The sequence below is a fragment of the Pongo pygmaeus genome, chromosome 4, assembly GCF_028885625.2.
Source record: "Pongo pygmaeus isolate AG05252 chromosome 4, NHGRI_mPonPyg2-v2.0_pri, whole genome shotgun sequence".
In the NCBI taxonomy this organism is placed as follows: domain Eukaryota; kingdom Metazoa; phylum Chordata; class Mammalia; order Primates; family Hominidae; genus Pongo; species Pongo pygmaeus.
In genome coordinates, this window is record NC_072377.2 from 41,561,705 (window position 1) to 41,582,391 (window position 20,687).

General features: G+C 35.2%; 1 protein-coding gene across 1 annotated transcript in view; it reads right to left on the minus strand.

Annotated features, from left to right (window-relative positions):
* The window catches only part of PLCXD3 (phosphatidylinositol specific phospholipase C X domain containing 3), a 198,215-nt gene that overhangs the window by 69,153 nt on the left and 108,375 nt on the right, over window positions 1-20,687 (minus strand). Inside the window, exon 2 of the mRNA XM_054488708.2 lies at window positions 2,357-3,065. Coding sequence (XP_054344683.1) covers window positions 2,357-3,065 — 709 coding nt within the window. The remainder of the gene's footprint in view (window positions 1-2,356; window positions 3,066-20,687) is intronic.

The following is a 20,687-nucleotide window of genomic DNA, read 5'->3' on the forward strand; positions in this document are numbered from 1 at the left end:
GAAATGTTAATCTAGTTACACAATCATCTAGAACATTGGGTCTCAAAGGCAATCAAAGGGTAATGAAAGAAAAGAAGTGAAAAATGGTAAAGGAGAAGATTCAGTCATAGGATATGAGGCTGAGGTGTACAGTGTTATAGATGTTGTCAGGGGCTGTTATCCTAGGGCAGAAGATTTGTAATTAAAGACAAGTCTAAAATTTGATTTTAAATTATATACATTATTGTGATTATAAGCCATTCCTGGCCTCTTCAGATCTCCAGTAAAATCAAAAAAACATTGTGGAAATGAACGTGAAGCAAGTTTCATGTCTCAGAATGGGACATGGACAGACTGCGTGGGATAATTAAGCCATAAAATCATATAACCCAGTAGTAGAAAGGGCCCTATCATACAAATATAAGAAATGTAGACATTAGCAGAAATCATAGAGAAAGCCATGCACTTTCATAGAGTATACAATGAATGGTTGGTAATGTTATTTAAATTTTAAGGAACAGAGCAGTCCCAGCTAATGGACCATTCTGAGTAACAGAAGAAAGTTATGATTTTATGTGGAGGAACATTTCCACTCCAATGACTTGGAGTTTTCACCATCGAGAAATGCCAACAACCCCCAAATGAGTTGGCCTATATTTCTAGTGATCAATTAGCCACATCTACTTGAATGCCTTACTCACGCTTTAAATTCAGCATGACCCTGATGGTACCTTCCCCACTTCCTCCCAAGTCCCTGTGTCTTTGTTTCCTGACTCTGTGAATGCTTCCTTTACCTGTCCTGCTTATGCTGAACTCTTTTCTCCCATTCATACCACATAGCCAACTAGTCACTGAATCATTTTAATTTTCATTGCTTGCATATTATCGCCTTCTGTGTTTTCTCGCTTCCCCAGTGTAGCTTGCATTACCTTGCTGAAACAGTTCTAAGCACCTATTAACTGCTCGCTCTCTCCATTCCATAAATCCTCCAGGCTGCGTCAATTATTACATAAAACACAGATCATGTCAAGTCATGCTACTTTTAAACTTTATTGTCTAGTTCCCCATTGCTCACAGGATGAGGTTCTCTGTACCTTGGTTAAAAGATTTCTGGAAAATGTATTCTGGCACCACTCCAAGCTTTATCTCCTTTCATTCCCCATCCTATATGCTATGCCACAAGGTCACACATACTATTTTCACTGCCTAATCTTTTCTCTTCATCTTTTATCTTTTTCCACAAAGACCTTGAGTCCAAGCAAAACATTCATGCTCTGTCTCTTTAGCATAATTCAAAATGTCAATGAAAGATAAAAATAAGAGATCTGATAAGGATTTGTGTTCTTTCTTCAGATGATGTTTGCATTGTTTAATATTTTAACTCAGAAGAATAAATAATATGTACAATTCAGCATGTTGTGTCACACTTGCAGGAAAAACTGTGATTGCTCAAATTATACCTCACAGGTAATTAACATCCTACATGTTTGGCTGGGCTTGACCAATGAAGTGACCACTTTCTCAGGGTAACCATTCCTTATAAGGCTGCATATGTAGTATAAAAGGCGCAGGATATAGTTTGAGAATAGAGTTTGAGTATCTGTGTTATCATTCACTGTTGAAGGGGTCTTAGGAAAAATATATCACTTTTTTGAACCTCATTTTTTAAATTTGTAAGACAATATCTACTTCTCAGTGTTGTTATGCATTTCAAATGGAATTAGGGATATTAAAAGACTCTGCAAATGGTAGAGAAAGGATATTGCAATCTATAAAGCACTACACAAATGTGAAAAATGGTGCTATGAAAAGACAACTAGACATGGAGTCAAAATATATGGTGTTATGGGTTGATCTGTGGTCCACAAAAATACATGTTAAAGTCCTAACCCCTGCTACCTGTGAGCGTGACCTTATTTGGAAATTGGTTCCTTGCAGAAGTAATTAAGATGAGGTTATTAGAGCAGGCCCTAATTCAATATGACTGGTATCCTTATAAGCAAAGGAAAACACAGAGACACAATAGAAAATGGCATGAGAAAAAGGAGACAGAGACTGGAGTGATGCATCTATAAGCCAAGTAACACTCAGGCTTGCCAGCCACCACCAGAACCTAGGAGAGAGGCAAGAAACAGATTCTCTTTTAGAGTCCTCAGAAGGGACCAACCCTGCTGACACTGATTTCAGACTTCTAGGTTTCAGAACTGTGAGATAATATATTTTTATTGTTTTAAGATACCCAATTAGTGGTACTTTGTTATTGCAGCCCCAGGGACCTAATATACATAGGTATAATTTTAGCTTCATCACTTATGAGCTCTATGGATTCAAGTTAAATTATTTGAGGTTTCTCCCCTGACATTTTAAAGACACTTACCTTTCTGTGATTGTTTCTCTGAGGCCACTTGCCACCCCTTTGACCACAGTGCTAGCTTTGGGGGTCAGCACCACCTGAGATATAAAAAACGATCCCTTCTTTCTTCTCTCAGTGATGGATGCTTGAAGAAACTGGATCAGTTTCTCGGGGTCTGTGGTGTTGGCCCAGGGTGCTGGCATCATCTGCCCAGGCCAGAGAAAGGGCACTTCCAGAGCCACTGGACTATGGTAGAAGACCAGCACTTGATAGTCCTTCTCCCACAGGTACTTTAAACTAACTTCCTGGGCAAAAATCGCTGGGCACATTTTATTTCCATAGATGTCTTTCAGCATTTGGACCAGTTTTTCATGGTGATATTTCTGCATCCCATAAAAGTGGTTGAAGTCCAAGAACACTACCTCCTTATGGTGATCTGTGAGGAATGCATTGATCTCCTCAAGGCCTTCATTGACTTTGGCACTGAACAAACCATGAGCAAAATAGAGTTCATTGTCGGGGTCTCTGGGCTTGGTGGAAATTCGAAGATCAAAATAACGAATTCCAGCTCCTAGCTGGCCAGTAAAATTCATTGTCTGAGTGGCTAACCATTTCCGCATGAGCTTTTTGGCCACAGTTCCAAACACAGAGACAAAATTCTGGACAGTTTCTGGCTGCTCAGGACCTACTGGAGAGGCTTCATCAATGTAGAAGCTGAAGGAATCATGAGACCCTAGGAGAATAACAAGGCATAGTGTGGTTAATTTCCAGGTCTTTGCCCTTCCCAACTTCTTTCCCTCTTGCAATATCCATACCTCTCCTCAAATGAGCCACAGGAAATACTAAGAAATGTAATACTAGTTATTTTTTATGCCTTAGGAGGGTCCTTTATATAAATTGACACAAGACACAGAACACTTCAATAGATCAAATTGGTTATTAAACAGTAAGAAGATTTCGTTATTATTAAATTTAAAGTTTAAATAATCATCTATTCTGTGAACCAAGAATATAATACACTCACTAGAATTGGCTTTCCTTATGGGTGACATAAGTGATCGTTCATAAAGCGATATGTATGAAGACTCACCAATACCCAAATACTTTGCAGTCTTACCCTTTTCCTTGATTTTGGGTTGATTTTAAGCCTAGAAGGATTGTCTCAATGAATAAAGATGCCCTTTTCACAGGCAATCAGCATATGAATTGTTACCTCATTCACTTCGGAAGGCACAAGAGGTCAAAGTGATAGTGGAAAGGAGAAATAAGACAAGAAGGCAGTACCATGCTGACATATTTAACTTCATTCCTGACCTTGTGTTTGGGCAATTGTAAACTTAGATGAGGTCAAGTACTTTTCACATATTGAATAAATGATGAACTGTTCTTGCAAGTCAACAGCATTTAAAAATTAACAGCATTTAAAAATTGACAGCATTTAAAAATTAACTAATAAACTCTTTTCTTCACAAATTTTCTCTCAACAGCGTCAACTCTTTTGGGAATTGGCTTCTAAATTTAGAAGAATTTCTTCCTAGGAATAAAAAGGACTATTTATTTGATTATTTTTGGCAGTTGCAAATTTCAAGACTCCAGAAATGTAGCAATGAACATGTGTGTGATTTGTCACAAATAGAGAGTGCCATTTGAAACTCTTTATTAGGACCCAATAAAGAAAAGTTATTTCAAGGTTGCATTTTATTTCTTAAAGCCTTCTTTAATTCTTACACATAACCCACTGAAGAGCTAAAATTAAATTAACATATTCTAAAAATTTCATACATTAGAGGGTAGATATGCTTTAAATTCTGACACCCTTTCCTGTTTCATGACCTTGTCCTAGTACCATCATTCCCTATCTGATACTCAGGCTTCCTCTGAGTACACTTTGTTGCCCCATTCCTGATTTCCCTTCCTTGAGGCATATCTTTTCCTAGTTCTTTCACTCCCCAACCCAAAACTCACATACATATAAATACACACAAACACGCCAAAGAAGCTTAAGTTTATCCATACAACACTTCAAAGACTTGATCTTATAAGCTATTTGAAGCATTTTTTTTTCAGTGATGTGACATATACCTACGTCTATATTCCATATCTATGTATATTTCTATATTTATGTATATATATCTATGTATCTCTCTATCCAGCTTTAACGGCCCATAAGAATCACAAGTGCCTAAATTTCAGACACTGTGGGAGGTTGTTAAAGAAAATAATTTGCAAAATATTTTGATGCTCTGAAAATCATAACCTTTAAAATTTAGATAAGTTCTCAGAATGATTTCCTTTTTCAAAAACAATAAAAGATAACCCAAATATACAGAAATGCCATGTTTAATTTAATCTGAAACTGCATGCCTTATCTTTAGTAGACGGTGTGGCAAGAAAATGTCAGTCCTTTCTGAATAAGCAAAGCTGGGAGTTAGGTTCTGACTGGCAAATTTTAATAAGCATTTAAATTGCTGCATACTGATTTATTAGTTGTTATTCATTTGACTGCTAATTTAAGTGAAAGCTAAACAAATGATGCTAAAACTCAATATATACAAAGAAGTGTGTCTAAAGATAGAAATGAAAGAAAGTTTAAGAAGAATTATGATTAAATGATCTAAGATTAGGAGAGGTAATAAATACACTTATTTAAAAATAAATTTAAACTCTCAAAATAAGAGTTTAAAAAGTTAGTTTCTAGGCACATGAAGGGAAAGGTAGATGAAAGTAATTGGTTACTTCTGTAATCTAGTAGAAATTATACTTGGAGGCAGGCAAGAAGGGAATTAAGTATAACTAGATTTCTTTTACTAGAAATGAGTGGTTCTTTGTTTTCAATACAGCTTTAGTTTCACCTTTCTATCACATGGTTATGTGGCAAGTAAAAAAATTGTAAAAATAAAATTTTAAAGGCAAGAAAATCACCACTTTTGAAAACACTGTGAAAGGATATTATACTTTCTAGAGTACATGATTTGTTGATCTTCATGGAAAGTAGCTTCTTAAGGTCAAAATAAGGGAATGTTAAAAATAAAAATAAACAGTCAGAAGGAGAAGGCAATGGTGGCTTCACCAGTATGTGTTTGAAGCCAGACAACTCCGAGTGTAGCCACAGCACCTGGTATAAAATGGTGCTTCACACTGTAAATATTATTAGAAAAGAAAATAAAACCAATAGATACAAAACGGGATCTATGCATTTTGTAAGAAATATATAATACAGTGTTGGCTAAAAAATGAATATTTTGATGACTTTTAATTTTATTTGGAATAGTACGTCCCAATTTCAACATTTTCTCTGAACCAGTAAGTTTTCTATTTGTTTGAATGTAAAGCAAAAATACAACAGGACTTCATAACCATTCAATAATTGAGAGGAAAAGCCTAACCTCGTGTCTTTAAAGCCAGGAGTCCTCTTTGTTCTTGAACTTTTCTGCTATATCTGGTCTGAAATTTTGCTTCTACATTGACTTGGTATTCCTGGGCTTCTGATCTTTTATTCTTCTCTCATCCACAGTCTCAAACTCATACCTTGGACCTGGTACTTGATGTCACTCCTCTGATGTTGAGTTTAGTTTCTCATCTTTAGGTTCCATTTGCCCTCTCTCCTCAGACAAGGGCTAACCACTCCCATTATAAACCCAGTCCCATCGAACTTGGTTGCTTTGGCTCTGAATAAATAAATGTAGTCAGAGCAACTATTTATTTCATTTCCTGGAAATAAGCACTTTAATTTGTTTCCCCTCAGTGTGATAAATTATACCCTCATTCAGGCACTGTGGGAAGCACACTTCTAAGATGGCACCTAACAATCCTTGCCCTCCTGCATTCATACCCCTCTCTGTGAGTGTGGGCTGAACCTATGACCTGCTTCTAATGAATTACATAGGACAAACATGATGGGATGCCACTTCTGAGATTAGGTTACAAAAGGTTATAACTTCTGTCTTGTTACTTTTTTCCTTGCTTTAATGAGTGAACTGCCATGTTGGAGAGGCTCATATGACACAGAGGTGGTAGTGGCCCTTGGCCAACAACCAGCTGGGAGCAGAGGTCTTTAGACTAACAGCTCTGAAGGAACTGAATCCTGTTAACGGCCAATGAGTAAGCTTGGAAATAGATCCTGCATGAGTGAGATCTTGATTGCAGCCCTGTGAGAGAGATCGAAGCAGGGAACCCAGTTAACTAATGCTTAGATTCCTGATTGATAGAAGTACACAGAAATTCTGTGTTGTTTTAAGCCACTAAATTCAGGGGTAATTGGTTATACAGCAATAGTTAACTAATACAGGCCATAACATCTCTTTGTGGTTAATGAGGGGACTTGTGGCCAATAGACCCAACTGGCTAAAAGGAGAAGTTGGAATTTCAAAGAAGAGAAATTAACTATGGTTATGTTATATGCTTGTTTCTATGCTTGAAAACTGTATCGGGTATGAGAAAAAATTTTAAAGATGGTTTAAAAAATATTCTTGAATTCGCAAATGGATTTTCTTTTTTCCACATGCTGTTATGGATGAACTGAGATATCATCTGCCCTAACCAACTGGCACACAGCATCAATTTTATTACCTTATCAGTGCAGAATGTATGTAATCATTTCTATATTTTATGATTTCCAGTAGTACTGGACTTAACTTCTTATCCTGTCATTCGGTATGGTAGGAAGATTGCCCCCCAAAACATCCTTCTTCTGGTGAGAAGACCTATATAATCCCTCCCCTTGAGTTTCATATTGTTCTTGTGATTATGTTACATTATATAGAAATGAGATTTTAAAAAATATGTAATTAAGGTCCCTAATCAGTTGGCTCTTAGTTAATCAAAGAGAGATTATCCTGAGTGGGCCTGACTTGAGCAGACAAGCTCTTAAAAGAGGCAACAAGCAGCAACAGAGCAAAATGCAATGGTGTAGAGAAGGCCATATGGCAATGGAAGTCATTAATAGCTCACTAAAGTGGTATAAACATTAATTTAAACTGAAAGCATCTGAACAATCAGCAGCAACAGAAAAAATATTATTCAAACTTAAGCAGACCCTCCTGAAAATATAGTTGCCATTGCATCCCCTTCTGATTGAAAAAAAGACTGATCCTTATCACCAGGAAGTGCAAATGTAGTTGTCCATAAGCATCATAAAGCCCAGTAGACCATTCCATACTTTTCCAATTAAAATCTTAACCTTTTTGTTAAGTTTAGTATATGAGCCTTTATTTCTGGTTATTCAGGGAGTTACTCCTCACTGAGCACTCCCATCTGTATACCATGCATGTATAAATAAACCTTGTGTTTTCATCTGTTAATCTGTCCATTGACAGTTAGTTTTCAGGCCACAAATCACTGGATCCAAGATGAAAGGGAAAAGGTTTTCCTCAAAATATAGTGACCAAGTAGCCTCTAGGAGCTGAGGTCTGAGCTCCTACAACTCAAGAAACCACGTTCTGTGAACAACCAACAAGCTTGCAAAAGGAACCTTAGCCTCAAAAGAGATTGCAGTCTTGGTCAGCACTCTGATTTCTGATTCTGGTATGATCCTGAGCAGAGGACCCAGCTAATTCATATCCATAGTCCTTATTTACAGAAGCTGTAAGAAAATTTGTATTGTTTAAGCCACTATATTTGTGGTAATTTTAATGCAACAATAGAAAACTAATACATTTGGACACTACTTAAGATCATCTGTATATGTAGTGTCATACAAGTATTACAGTATAGTTGAGAAAATTAGTGCAAGTATTCTGTAATTTTTTAGACTTTATGTGTAATGGGATATGAATGACTTGAGGCAATTACATCATTCTGATTAAAGGCCCCCAGTAACTGGAAGTGAGTTAGTCTCTCTGTGTAAGAAATTATATGTACTACTAATTCTATTTTGTAAATGTTTTCTTCAAGTAAAATGGTCTACCTACCTGATGGAAAGAAATGTTCTTATTTTTAAACTAATGAATTGCTCATTCAGTAAAACATTTATCAAGCACCTGCTATAAGTGCTGTTATTATGCTAAATATAAGACAAACATTGTTCTCATCCTTATAAATTTACAGCTTAATATGTGATGCACATAGATAAATAATTATAGTACAGTTTGGTAATGATTTTTTAGGCACTATTGCGTAGCATGGGGTAGAGAGGAGAAAATGTGTGGTCATTGATTATTAATATAAATGGGCTTATGCAAATAATTTTTAAAGAACTGGAATAAATGCAAAAGTAGCCTTGCTTTTTGGGTTAAATGATAAATGGCTCTTGGGAGCCACACTAAACAGGGTACAGAATGGGAGTATTTTCATCTGGCTAATTTTGCCTTAGTTTCGTGCTGTGGACTAGTTGGAAACTAAAAAAAAAATACATACAATCTTTGCCCTCAAGAGTCTTATAATTTAATTAGGGAAGTTAGGCATAGACACAAACAAATAAATCCTTATACCAAATAGCATTCCTTCATTCTTTCAACAGACATTTACTGAGCATCAGCTGTGTTCAAGGCACTTACAATTAGGCAGTGGAAGTTAAAGACAATTGATCTAGATGTGGAAGGAAAACATTTGCACTTCTATTTTTATTTATATATTTATCTTAAAATAATAAAAATTAAGCATTAATAACATTTTACATATGTACTGCCACTGTCACCTCCAGGATAGCCAAATACCATATTCAGTACTCAAGATATTTTTAAGAACAGTGAGAATTCCACTGCCCTGAATGATACCCTCATTCATTTGATCAGATTGTGCTGCATTGCAGTTTGCTGTAATATCCTGCCTGGTTAAGTAGACTTTAGACTTGCAGAGTTTAATTATCCAAGCACTCCCAAAATAGACATGTGGTTTTAGAAGTTTTTTTCTTTTTCATAAAAAAGGGCCAGACTAAAGATAATTCAATTAAGTAAATAAACTCTAAAATAGAGTTTTTATTAGTTTTCTTTCTGCTTGTTTGTTTATGCAAATTGTGTAAAGTTGTTATCAGGTTAAAATAATGGGTATAAGATAGCATTGGTAAGCCTCATGGTAACCTGAAACCAGAAAAATGAATACATAAAAAATAAATACAATGAATACATAAAAAATAAAAAGCAAAATAAACTAAAACATATCATCAGAAAAAAATCACCTTCACTAGAGGAAGTCAGAAAGAAAAAGGAAAGTAGAGAAGACCATAAAACAATCAGAAAACAAATAATAAAATGGCAGTAGTAAGTTCTTACTCATCAATAATAACATTGAATGTAAATAGAGTAAACTGTGCAATCAAAAGACAGATTGGTTAAATGAATGGAAAAACAAGATCTGTTGATCCGTTGCCTACAAGAAACACACTTTACCTACAAAGTCCACACAGACTGAAAATACAGGGATGGAGAAAGATATTCCATGCCAATGGAAACAAAAAAAAGAGTAGGAATAGCTATAGTTATATTAGACAAAATGGACTTCAAGACAAAAACTAAAAGAAGAGACAAAGAAGGTCACTATATAATGATAAAAGTGTTAATTTCACAAGAGTATATAAAGTATGTAACAATTTTAACTATATATGCACCCAAAAGTGGATAACCTAGATATGAACAGGAAATATTATCAGAGCTAAAGAAAGATTTAGGCCCCAATACAGTAATAGCTGGAGACTTCAACACCACACTTTCAGTGTTGGACAGATCTTCCAGACAGAAAATCAACAAGGAAACTTGTTGGCCTTCATCTGCACCATAGACCAAATAGATCTAATATTTACAGAAAATTTTATCCATGAGCTGCAGAATACATGTTCTTTTCCTCAGCACATGGATATATTATCAAGAATATATCATATGTTAAGTCACAAAACAAATCTTAAAACATTCAAAACAATTTAAATAATATCAAGCATCTTCTCTGACCATAGTGGAATAAAACTTGATTTTAACAACAAGATGAATTTGAGAAACTATACAAATACACAGAAATTTAAGAATATGCTTCTGAATGATAAGTGTATCAATGAAGATGTTAGAAAGGAAATTAAAAAATTTATTGAAACAAATGATAATGGAAACACAATATATCAAAACGTATGGGATACAGCAAAATTAGTACTAAGATGGCTATAATTGCCTACATCAAAACAAAGAAAAACTTTAAATGAATAATCTAATAATCTTAAAGAACTAGAAAAGTATGAAAAAACAAAACCCATAATTAGTAGAAGAAATAATAAATATCAGAGCAGAAATAAATGAAATTGAAATGAAAAAACAATACAAAATATCAATGAAACAAAAAGTTGATTTTTGAAAAGTTAAACAAAACTGAAAAACCTTTAGCCAACAATGAAAAAAGGAGAGACTATCTAAATAAAATTAGAAATAAAAAAGGAAACATTATAATTGATACTGCAGAAATTCAAAGGCTCATTAGCAGCTACTATGAGCAACTATATGCCAATAAATTGGAAAATATAGATGAAGTGGACAAATTCCTAGATACATTCAACCTAGCAAGACTGAACCAAAAGAAATCTAAAACCTGAACAGACCAGTAACAAGTAATGAGATTGAAGCTGTAATAAAATGTCTCCCACTAAAGAAAAGCTTGGGACCTGATGGTTTCACTGCTGAATTCTACCAAATATTTAAAGAATAACTAATAACAATCTGATTCAAACTATTCTAAAAATAGAGAAGGAGGGGAAATTTCCAAACTCGTTCTATGAGGCCAGCATACCCTGATACTAAAATCAGACAAAGACCCATCAAAAAAAAAAAAAAAACCACAAAACAAAACACACAATTACAGGCCAATATCTCTGATGAATATTGATGCAAAAATCCTCAGCAAAATACTAGGAGACTGAATTCAACAATAGATTAGAAAGATCATTTACCATGACTGAAATGGTTTGGCTGTGACCCCACCCAAATCTTATGACAAATTTTAATTCCCAATGTTAGGGGAGGAACTTGGTGGGAGGTGATTAGATTATGGTGGTAGATTTCCCCCTTGCTGCTCTCATGGTAGTGTGCAAGTTCTCAACAGATCTGGTTGTTTAAAAGTGTGTAGCACTTCCCCCTTCTCTCTCTCCTTCTCCTGCTCCACCATGGTAAGACATGCTTGATTCCCCTTTACCTTCCACAATGATTGTAAATTTCCTGAGGCCTCTCAGCCATGCTTCATTTACAGCATGTGGAACTGTGAGTCAATTAAACCTCTTTTCTTCATAAATTACCCAGTCTCAGGTAGTTTTTTTATAGCAATGTGAGAATGGACTAATACAGAAAATTAGTAGCAGAGAAGTAGGGCATTGCTATAAAGATACCTGAAAATGTGGAAGCCACCTTAGAACTGGGTAATGGGCTGAGTTTAGAACAGTTTGGAGGGATCAGAAGAAGACAGGAAAATGAGAGAAAGTTTGGAACTTTCTAGAGATGTGTTGAATGGTTGTGATCAAAACGCTGATAGTGATATGGACAGTGAAGTCCAAGCTGAGGTGGTCTCAGATGGAGATGAGGAACTTATTGAAAACTGGAGCAAAGCTCGCACTTGCTATGCTTTAGCAAAGAGACTGGCAGCATTTGTGCCCCTGCTCTAGAGATCTGTGGAACTTTGAACGTGAGAAAGACGATTTAAAATATCGGGCAGGAGAAATTTCTAACCAGCAAAGCACTCCAGATGTGGTCTTGCTATTTCTAAAAGCCTACAATCATTTGCATAGACAAAGAAATGACCTGAAACTAGAACTTATATTCAAAAGAAATGCAGATCATAAAAGTTTGGAAAATTTGCAGCCCAACCACGCAGTAGAAAAGGAAAACCCATTTTCTGGGGAAGACTTCAAGGCTGCAGAAATTTGCATAAGAAGAGCCGAATGTTAATAGTCAAGGCAATGGGGAAAATATTTCTAGGGCATTTCAGAGACCTTTGTGGCAGCCCCTCCCATCACAGGCTTGGAGGCCTGTGAGAGAAACATGGCTTCCTGGGCCAGGCACAGGGCCCTGCTGCTCTGTGCAGTCTTGGGACATGGAGCACTGCATCCCAGCTGCCCCAGCTCTAGCCGTGGTTACAAGGGGCCTAGGTACAGCTTGGGACATTTCTTCAGAGGGTGCAAGCCCCAAGCCTTGGTGCTTGGTGCTTGGCCCTAAACCACATGGTTTAGGGCCTTTAGGTGCACAGGAGGCAAGAGTTGAGGTTTGGAAACCTCTGCCTAGATTTCAGAGGATGTATGAAAACACCTGGATGTACAGGCAGAAGTCTTCTGCAGGGGTAGAGCTCTCCTAGTACAGGATAATCTGTATGAAGGCAGTGCAGAGGGGAAATGTGGGGTTGGAGCCACGACACAGAGTCCCCACTGGGGCACTGCCTAGTGTAGCTGTGAGAAGAGGGACACGATCCTCCAGCCCCCAGAATGGTAGATCCACTGATAGCTTGCAATGTGTGCCTGGAAAAGCCACAGTCATTCAATACCAGCTTGTGAAAGCAGCCATGGGGGCTGTACTCTGCAGAGTCACAGATGTGGAACTACCAATGCCTTGGGAGCCCATGCTTTGCATCAGTGTGGCCTGAATGTGACACATAGAGTCAACCGGGATTATTTCAGAGCTTCAAGATATAATGTCTGCCCTGCTGGGTTTTGGACTTGCATGGGTCCTGTAACCCCTTTGTTTTGGTCAATTTCTCCCTTTTGGAATGGGAGGATTTATCCAATGCCTATTGCATCTTGGAAGTAACTGACTTGTTTTTCATATTACAGGATCATAGATGGAAGGGTCTTACCTTGTCTCAGATGTGACTTTGGACTTGGACTTTTGAGTTAATGCTGGAATGAGTTAAAACATTGGAGGACTGTTAGGAAGGCACGTCTGTGTTTTGAAATGTGAGAAGAACATGAGATTTGAGATGGATCAGAAGCAGTATAATGTGGTTGGGTTTTGTGTCCCCATCCAAATCTTATGTTGAATTGTAACCCCCAGTGATGGGGAAGAGACCTCGTGGGAGATATTAAATCATGGGGATGGATTTCCCCCTGGCTGTTTTTGTGATAGTGAGTCCTCATGAGATCTGGTTGTTTGAAGGTGTGTAGAACTTTCCTCTTTCCTCTCCCCTGCTCTGTCATGGTAAAATCTTATTGCTTTCCCTTCGCCTTCTGCAATGATTGTAAGTTTCCTGAGGCCTCCAAGCCATGCTTCCTGTACAGCCTGTGGAACTGTGAGTCAATTAAATTTCTTTTCTTTATAAGTTACCCAGTCTCAGGTAGTTCTTTATAGCAATGTGAGAAAAGACTAACATAATGACCAAGTGGGATTTATCCCTGAGATGAAGTATAGTTCAACATAAGCAAATCAATCAACATCGTACATCCTATCAACAGAATGAATAAAAACTATATTTTCAATTAATGCTGAGAAAAACATAATATCCAACATCTCTTTATGATAAAAATCCCCAAAAACTGGGGACAGAAGGAATCTACCTCAACATAATAGCCATATATGACAGACCCACAGCTAGTATCATACTGGATGGAGAAAAACTCTAAAATCTAGAACACAACAAGGATACCTGCTCTCACCTCTGTTATTCAACATACTACTGGAAGCCCTAGCTAGAGCAATCAGACAAGAGAAAGACATAAAGAGCATCCAAATTGAAAAGGAAGCCAAATTATCCTTGTTCACAGATGATATAAACTAATATTTTGAAAATCTAGGCTTCAGAGAACAACTATTAGAACTTATAAACAAATTTAGTAAAGTTACAGGATATGAAATCAACATACAAAAAAAAGTAGCATTTCTACATGCCAACAGTGAACAATGGGAAAAGAAATAAAGTAATCCCATTTACAATAGCCACACATAAAATTAAATACCTAGGAATTAGCTTAACCAAAGAAGTGAAAGATCTCTATAAGGAAAACTATAAAACACTGATGAAAGAAATTGAAGAGGACACTAAAAAATGGAAATATATTCCATACTCATTGATTGGAAGAATCAATATTGTGAAAATATCCATATTACCAAAAGCAACCTACAGATTAAATGTGATCCCTATCAAAATACTAATGGCATTCTTCACAGAAATAGAAAAAACAATCCTAAAATATATATGGAACCACAAGAGACCTAGAATAGCTAAAGCAATCCTAAGCAAAAATTACAAAACTGAAGGAATCACAATACCTGACTTTAAATTATACTACAAAGCTACAGTAACCAAAACAGCATGGTACTGGCATAAAAACAGACACACAGACCAATAGAACAAAATAGAGAACCCAGAAACAACTCCACACTCCCACATTAAACTCAGTTTAGATGAAGGCGCCATGAACATACACTGGGGAAAAGATAGTATCTTCCATAAATGGTTCTGGGAAAACTGGCTATCCATATGCAGAAAAATGAAACTAGACCCTGTCTATTACCATATACAAAAAAATCAAAATTGGATTAAAGACTTAAATCTAAGACCTAAAACTATGAGACTACTACAAGAAAACATTGGAAAAACTTTCCAGGACAATGGTGTGGGCAAACATTTCTTGATCAATACCCAAGAAGCACAAGCAACCAAAGCAAACATGGACATATGGAATAGCATCAAATTAAAAAGATTCTGCACAGCAAAAACAGCAATCAACAAAGTGAAGAGACACAGAATGGGAACAAATATTTGCAAGCTACTCCCCTGATAAGAGATTGATAGCCAGAATATATAAGGAGCTCAAACAGCTGTATAGGAATAAAGCTAATAATCCAATTAAAAATGGACAAAAGATCTGAATAGACACTTCTCAAAAGAAGGCATATAAAGACAAACAGGCATGTGAACAGATGCACAATATCATTGATTATCAGAGAAAATGAAAATCAAAACTACAATGAATATCATCTCACTCCAGTTAAAATGGCTTATATACAAAGAGAGCCAATAATATATGCTGGAGAGAATGTGGAGAAAAGGAAACCCTTATACACTGTTGGTGGGAATGTAAATTAGTGCAACCACTATGGAGAACAGTTTGGAGGTTCCTCAAAAAACTAAAAATAGAGCTACCATATGATCTAGCCATCCCACTGCTGGGTATATACCCAAAAAAAGAAAATCAGTATACTGAAGAGTTAGCTGAACTCCTATGTTTGTTGCAGCACTGTTTACAATACCTAAGATTTGGAAGCAACCTATGTGTCCATCAACAGATGAATGGATAAAGAAAATATGGTACATATACACAATGGAGTACTATTCAGCCATACAAAAGAATAAGATCCAGTCATTTGCAACTACCTAGATTAAATTGGAGATTATTATGTTACATGAAATAAGCTGGGCACAGAAAGACAAACACTGCATGTTCTTACTTATATGTAGGATCTAAAATTCAACACAGTTGAACTCACAGAGATAGAGAGTAGAAGATGGTTACCAGAAGCTGGGAAGAATAATGAGGGACTGCAGGGGAGGTGGAGATGGTTAATGGGTACAAAAAACTAGTTAAAGAATGAGTAAGACCCTCTATTTGATAGCACAATAGGTTGACTATAGTTAATAACAACTTAATGGTCCATTTTAAAATAACTTAAAGAATATAATTGGATTGTTTGTAACTCAAAGGATAACTGTTTGAGGGAAAGGATACCTCATTCTCTATGTTGTGCTTATTTCACATTGCACGTGTGTATCAATGTGTATCAAAACATCTCATGTACCTCATAAATCTACATACCTATTATGTACACATGAAAATTTTCATGTACACATGAAAATTTTAAAAAGCTAAAAAATAAAAATAAAAAAGAATATAGTGTGCTTATTTGACACTTTTTTTTTGAAGTGTTCATTCCAGTCTTTAACTCATTTTAAAACTTGGTTAGCTTCTAATTATTTAGTTCTAAGAGCTCTTCTGGAAACAAGTATTTTGTTTCTTTCAGTGTGTGACTTTCTTCCATGTACTTAATGTTGTCTTTTAAACAGCAAAAGTTTTATTTTTGATGAAATTCAATGCACTTATTTTTTATTCTTTGGTTTGCTCTTTTGGTGCTCTAAAAAGTATTTGCCTGTCCCAAAGTTGCAAAAGTTTAAAAATGTTTTCTTCTGGAACTTTTATAGTTTTGGCATTTATATCTGGGTCCACAAACGATTTTGAGTTAGTTACTATGGATGACACGAGATAAGAGTCAAAAGGTCAAAAGAACATCCAGTTGTTCAAACACTACTTGTTGAAAAATCTGTCTTTTCTTCCACTAAATTACCTTGGCATGTTTGCTGAAATGAATTGACCATATATGTATGGGCCTAGCTCTGGAATACCTAATTAGTTTCCCGATTTCTCTATATGCCAGCACCATACTGTCTTAACTATTATGATAGGCAGCCATTATGATAGGCAGCCTTTCAGATGGCTCCCATTGATCTTGCTTTCTGGTTTTCTCATTCTATTATAACGAGACTCTTGATTTTCTAAAAGAGTTTGTGTAAGACATGTATTATTTTCCTCTTAAATTTTGAATTAAATAAACTACTGAAGCCATCTAGTCTTGGAGTTCTTTTGTGAGAATCTTTTAAACCATAAATTCAATTTCTAAATTAAAATGAGACTATTTACTTAACTAACTTTTGGTAATAGTTGCCTTTCAAAAAAATCTGTACATTTACTTTCTGAGCCGTAGCATTTATTGGTACAAAGTTGTTCATAATATTCTTATTACACTTTTAATGCCTGTAGGATCTGGTGATGCCCCTCCTTCATTCCTGATGTTGGTTAATATTTTTCTTTCTTTCATTTTCTTGATGAATGCAAGTAGAGATGCTAAATTTTATTGACATTTCCTAAGAACCAGTTTTTGTATCATTGTTTTTTCTGCTATGTATTTTCCTTATTAATGTCTACTTTTCATATATAATTTTCTTATTTTAAATTGCTTTTGGTTTAATTTGTTCCTTTTTTTAGCTTTTTAAGGCTGAAATTTAGATCACTAATTTTTATACCTTATTCTTTTCTAAAATAAACATTTAATGATAGCTTTTTCTCTAAGTACTGCTTTAGCTACATCTCAGAAATTCTGCAATATTTTCATTTTCATTCAATTAAAATTATTTTATAATTTTCCCTCTGATTTATTCTTTGACCTCTGAGTAATTTATAAATGTGTTATTTTCCAAATATTTATAGATTTCTTGGGTAGCTTTTTGTTATTCTTTTAAATTTACTTCATTTTTGTCAGAGAATGTGCTCTCAATAATTTTAATTCTTACAAATTTATTGATATTTATTTTATTTTATTTGGTAAATTTTTCATGTGTGCTTTAAAATAATTTTATTCTACTGTTATTGAACAAAGTACTATGTAAATGTTAATTAGGTTAACCTGGTTGATAATGTGCAAGTCTTCCATATCTCTATTAATTTTCTATCTGTTTTATTATTGAGAAAGGAATTTTAAAATGTCTAACTAAATTGTGAATTTATTCTTTATTCTCTGTTCCATCACTTTTTGCTTTAAATATTTTGAAGCTCTCTTATTGTTTATAAGTACTATAATTGTTGTGTCTTTTAATATGTTAATCTCTTTAATATGAAAAGTTTCTTTTTATCATTAGTAGTAGCCCTTGTCCTGGATATTAATATTTAATATCATATCATTTTTGTATTTTTACTTTTAACTTATTTGTGTTTAGATGTAAAGTGAGTTGTTGGCACTTAGTTTTATATCCAGTCTGACAATGTCTGCTTTTCAATTCAATTGTAATCCATTAACATCTAAGTATTTACTGCTATGGTTAGGTAAATACACCATTTATATTTACTTTGTCACATCTGTCCTGCATTCCTGTTTTTCTCTTTTTCTTCCTTCTTTGGGTTAGTTGAATCATTCTCAGAATTCTGTCTTATGCCAACCTTCGGCCTATTAGCTAGACTCTCTACCTTTGGCTTTACTAAAAAGGTTTACTTTGTGGATATGATATAAAATGCATTTCTATAAGAATTTTCAATATCACTTTAGGGGTTCTTTTAAAACTAAAAACAAGATTAGAAAAGAGGAACTCTTAAAATAGCTATTCTATAAGCCTAAATAAAATAAAACATCTTAATAATTTTTCTTTTTAAAAATCAAAGACAATATATGGTTGCTCAATAAAGAAAAATGGTGCATAGAGTCAGGTATCAAAATGTATTAACTTCCAAGTTGGCTCTTCCAAGCAAATGACTCATATAAATTGGCCTTTAGATTAAAATACCTTAAGCAATGGAGTGCACTGAAAGCATCATTGAAAGAATTGTTGGAAGAATAGGCTCAAATTTACACTTAGTCAGTAACTCACAGTTTAATACTCGAGGATCATCAAACCTTCTAGCTCCAGTTTTCTAATTTGGTTAATTAAAATACCTTTCACACCTACTTTGCAGGACTCTTATAAGGAACAAGTGGAACCATGTGGAACCATGTTAATGAAAGTCCCATAAAAGTACTGTAATACTTACAATTCCTTATTTTATTTTCTTATGGTATAACTTGGCACAAACATCTATTCACCTGAGAATTAAAAAAAAATCACCTACACAAATGCACATTAGGATAGCTGTGCAAGCACATAAGGAAGAAGGGCAAGGAAGGAAATGATTTAAGTTGCAGAATTTAGGTTTGTAAATATTAATAAAAAATAAGAATATTTACTACCATCTGTCTAAGATTTTATAAATATGGAACAATAAAAACTGCTTCATCCTTTATTGCTTTGAGCAGTGTCTAAAGATTTATATTCTGCTATATTAATAAAACTTGTATATGATATATAGTAAGTATGAATCTTTCTCCATTTAATATCTTTCCAGTATTATTTATAGAAGTTTTTGGAATGAACTTCTGGTTGGTCTCTCAGTTTAGCCATAATCCCATTTCAAATTCTACAAAATTATAGGTTTAATAAACATCAAAGAAAATGTATCCAGTCAATTTCATCTGTGACCCTTCAGACCAAGAAGGCCCCAGTGTGCCGAAGTTTGACACGCTGTGAATGTTCAATTCCAGTATCCATATCCTGACCTTGGAATTCAGGCTTTGACTCAGTTAAAATAAGAACTGCTTCTCTCCTTGTTTTGGCAGAGCACTGAGCTTGCTTTTGACAACACTATGTGTTAGTACATCATGTTTGCTTCTCCTTGCCTGTTCTATTTCTGTTCTTTGGCTCAATGCTTTCTGGCAACAGGCTTTCTACATATATAATACCTCCATACCTTTTCTGATAATAGGACCAACACTATGGTTGTTGGGAAGCAAACATACCTTGACCTATGAACCAAAAAGAGGCTGCTGGATGAAGATATATAAGGGTAGCTTGTTGTTTGAGGTCTTTTTCTAGGATAGAAGAACGGCAAGTGGCAGTATTTCTACTTTCCATGGGAAGAGATGGAATTCTGGAGTGAAGCTTACCCTCTTGTCTTGCCATAAGAAAGTCTTTATCTTAGTCTCTTTTGTAACCAACATGTATTTCCTCCTTTGTACCAGAGCCTTTTTTTTACCCATAGTTGTCTTTCTCCTGAATTCACATTCATATCGTCTACTACTCCTCCTATCAAGTAATAATTATTATTGGATGTTATTACGAACACTTGTTATGTTCACTAAATTGTTTTTCTGTCTTTATATCTTGCTGTATACCTGCAATCTCTCATGTACACACACTTGATTTTAAGCTAGATTATAAGCTTCCTAAAAGAGAAAAAAGACCCTATGCCTTATAATTCCCTGTTCCCACTGCTGCATCTAGCTGTATTAATATAAAAATATTTGATTCAAGTCAATGGGTCCATTGTTCACATGAGATATGCTACAAAAGTGAGAGAACTACATCAACTAATAACATTTTTTACCAATTAGGCAATCATTGGTCCAAATTTTTTTGTTGTTGTTTTGTTTTTTTTTACCATTTCCATTCAAATTCTCAGATTAGTCTATTTAGTCTGCCTCTCTCTTCCCCAACTTTGGTTCCAACTTTAACCCACTATGACAAGGTTATTACTGTTGCAACTCATATAAAACCCCAGCAAAATGCCATTGATGACTACTAAAGAAAATTGACCAGTCACTTTCTTGACATCATTCTTAAGTCTCAGCACAAAGCTTGGTAGAGATAAGTTTATTCTATTAAATAAACAAATAAGTGAATCCTGTGCAGCCTTTCCGGAACATTTGATACAGCTATGCTTCCTTCTCGAAATATTTTCCTCCTTTGGCTTTTGAGACATGGATCTTTCCTAGATTTTCTTCTCTTTCTGTGATTGTCCTTTACTGCCTCCTGTCCTTCCAACTCCCAAATGAAGGTTAACACCTTCATTTCCCTTCACCCAAAGCTCTATTCCAGACCTCAACTTGCT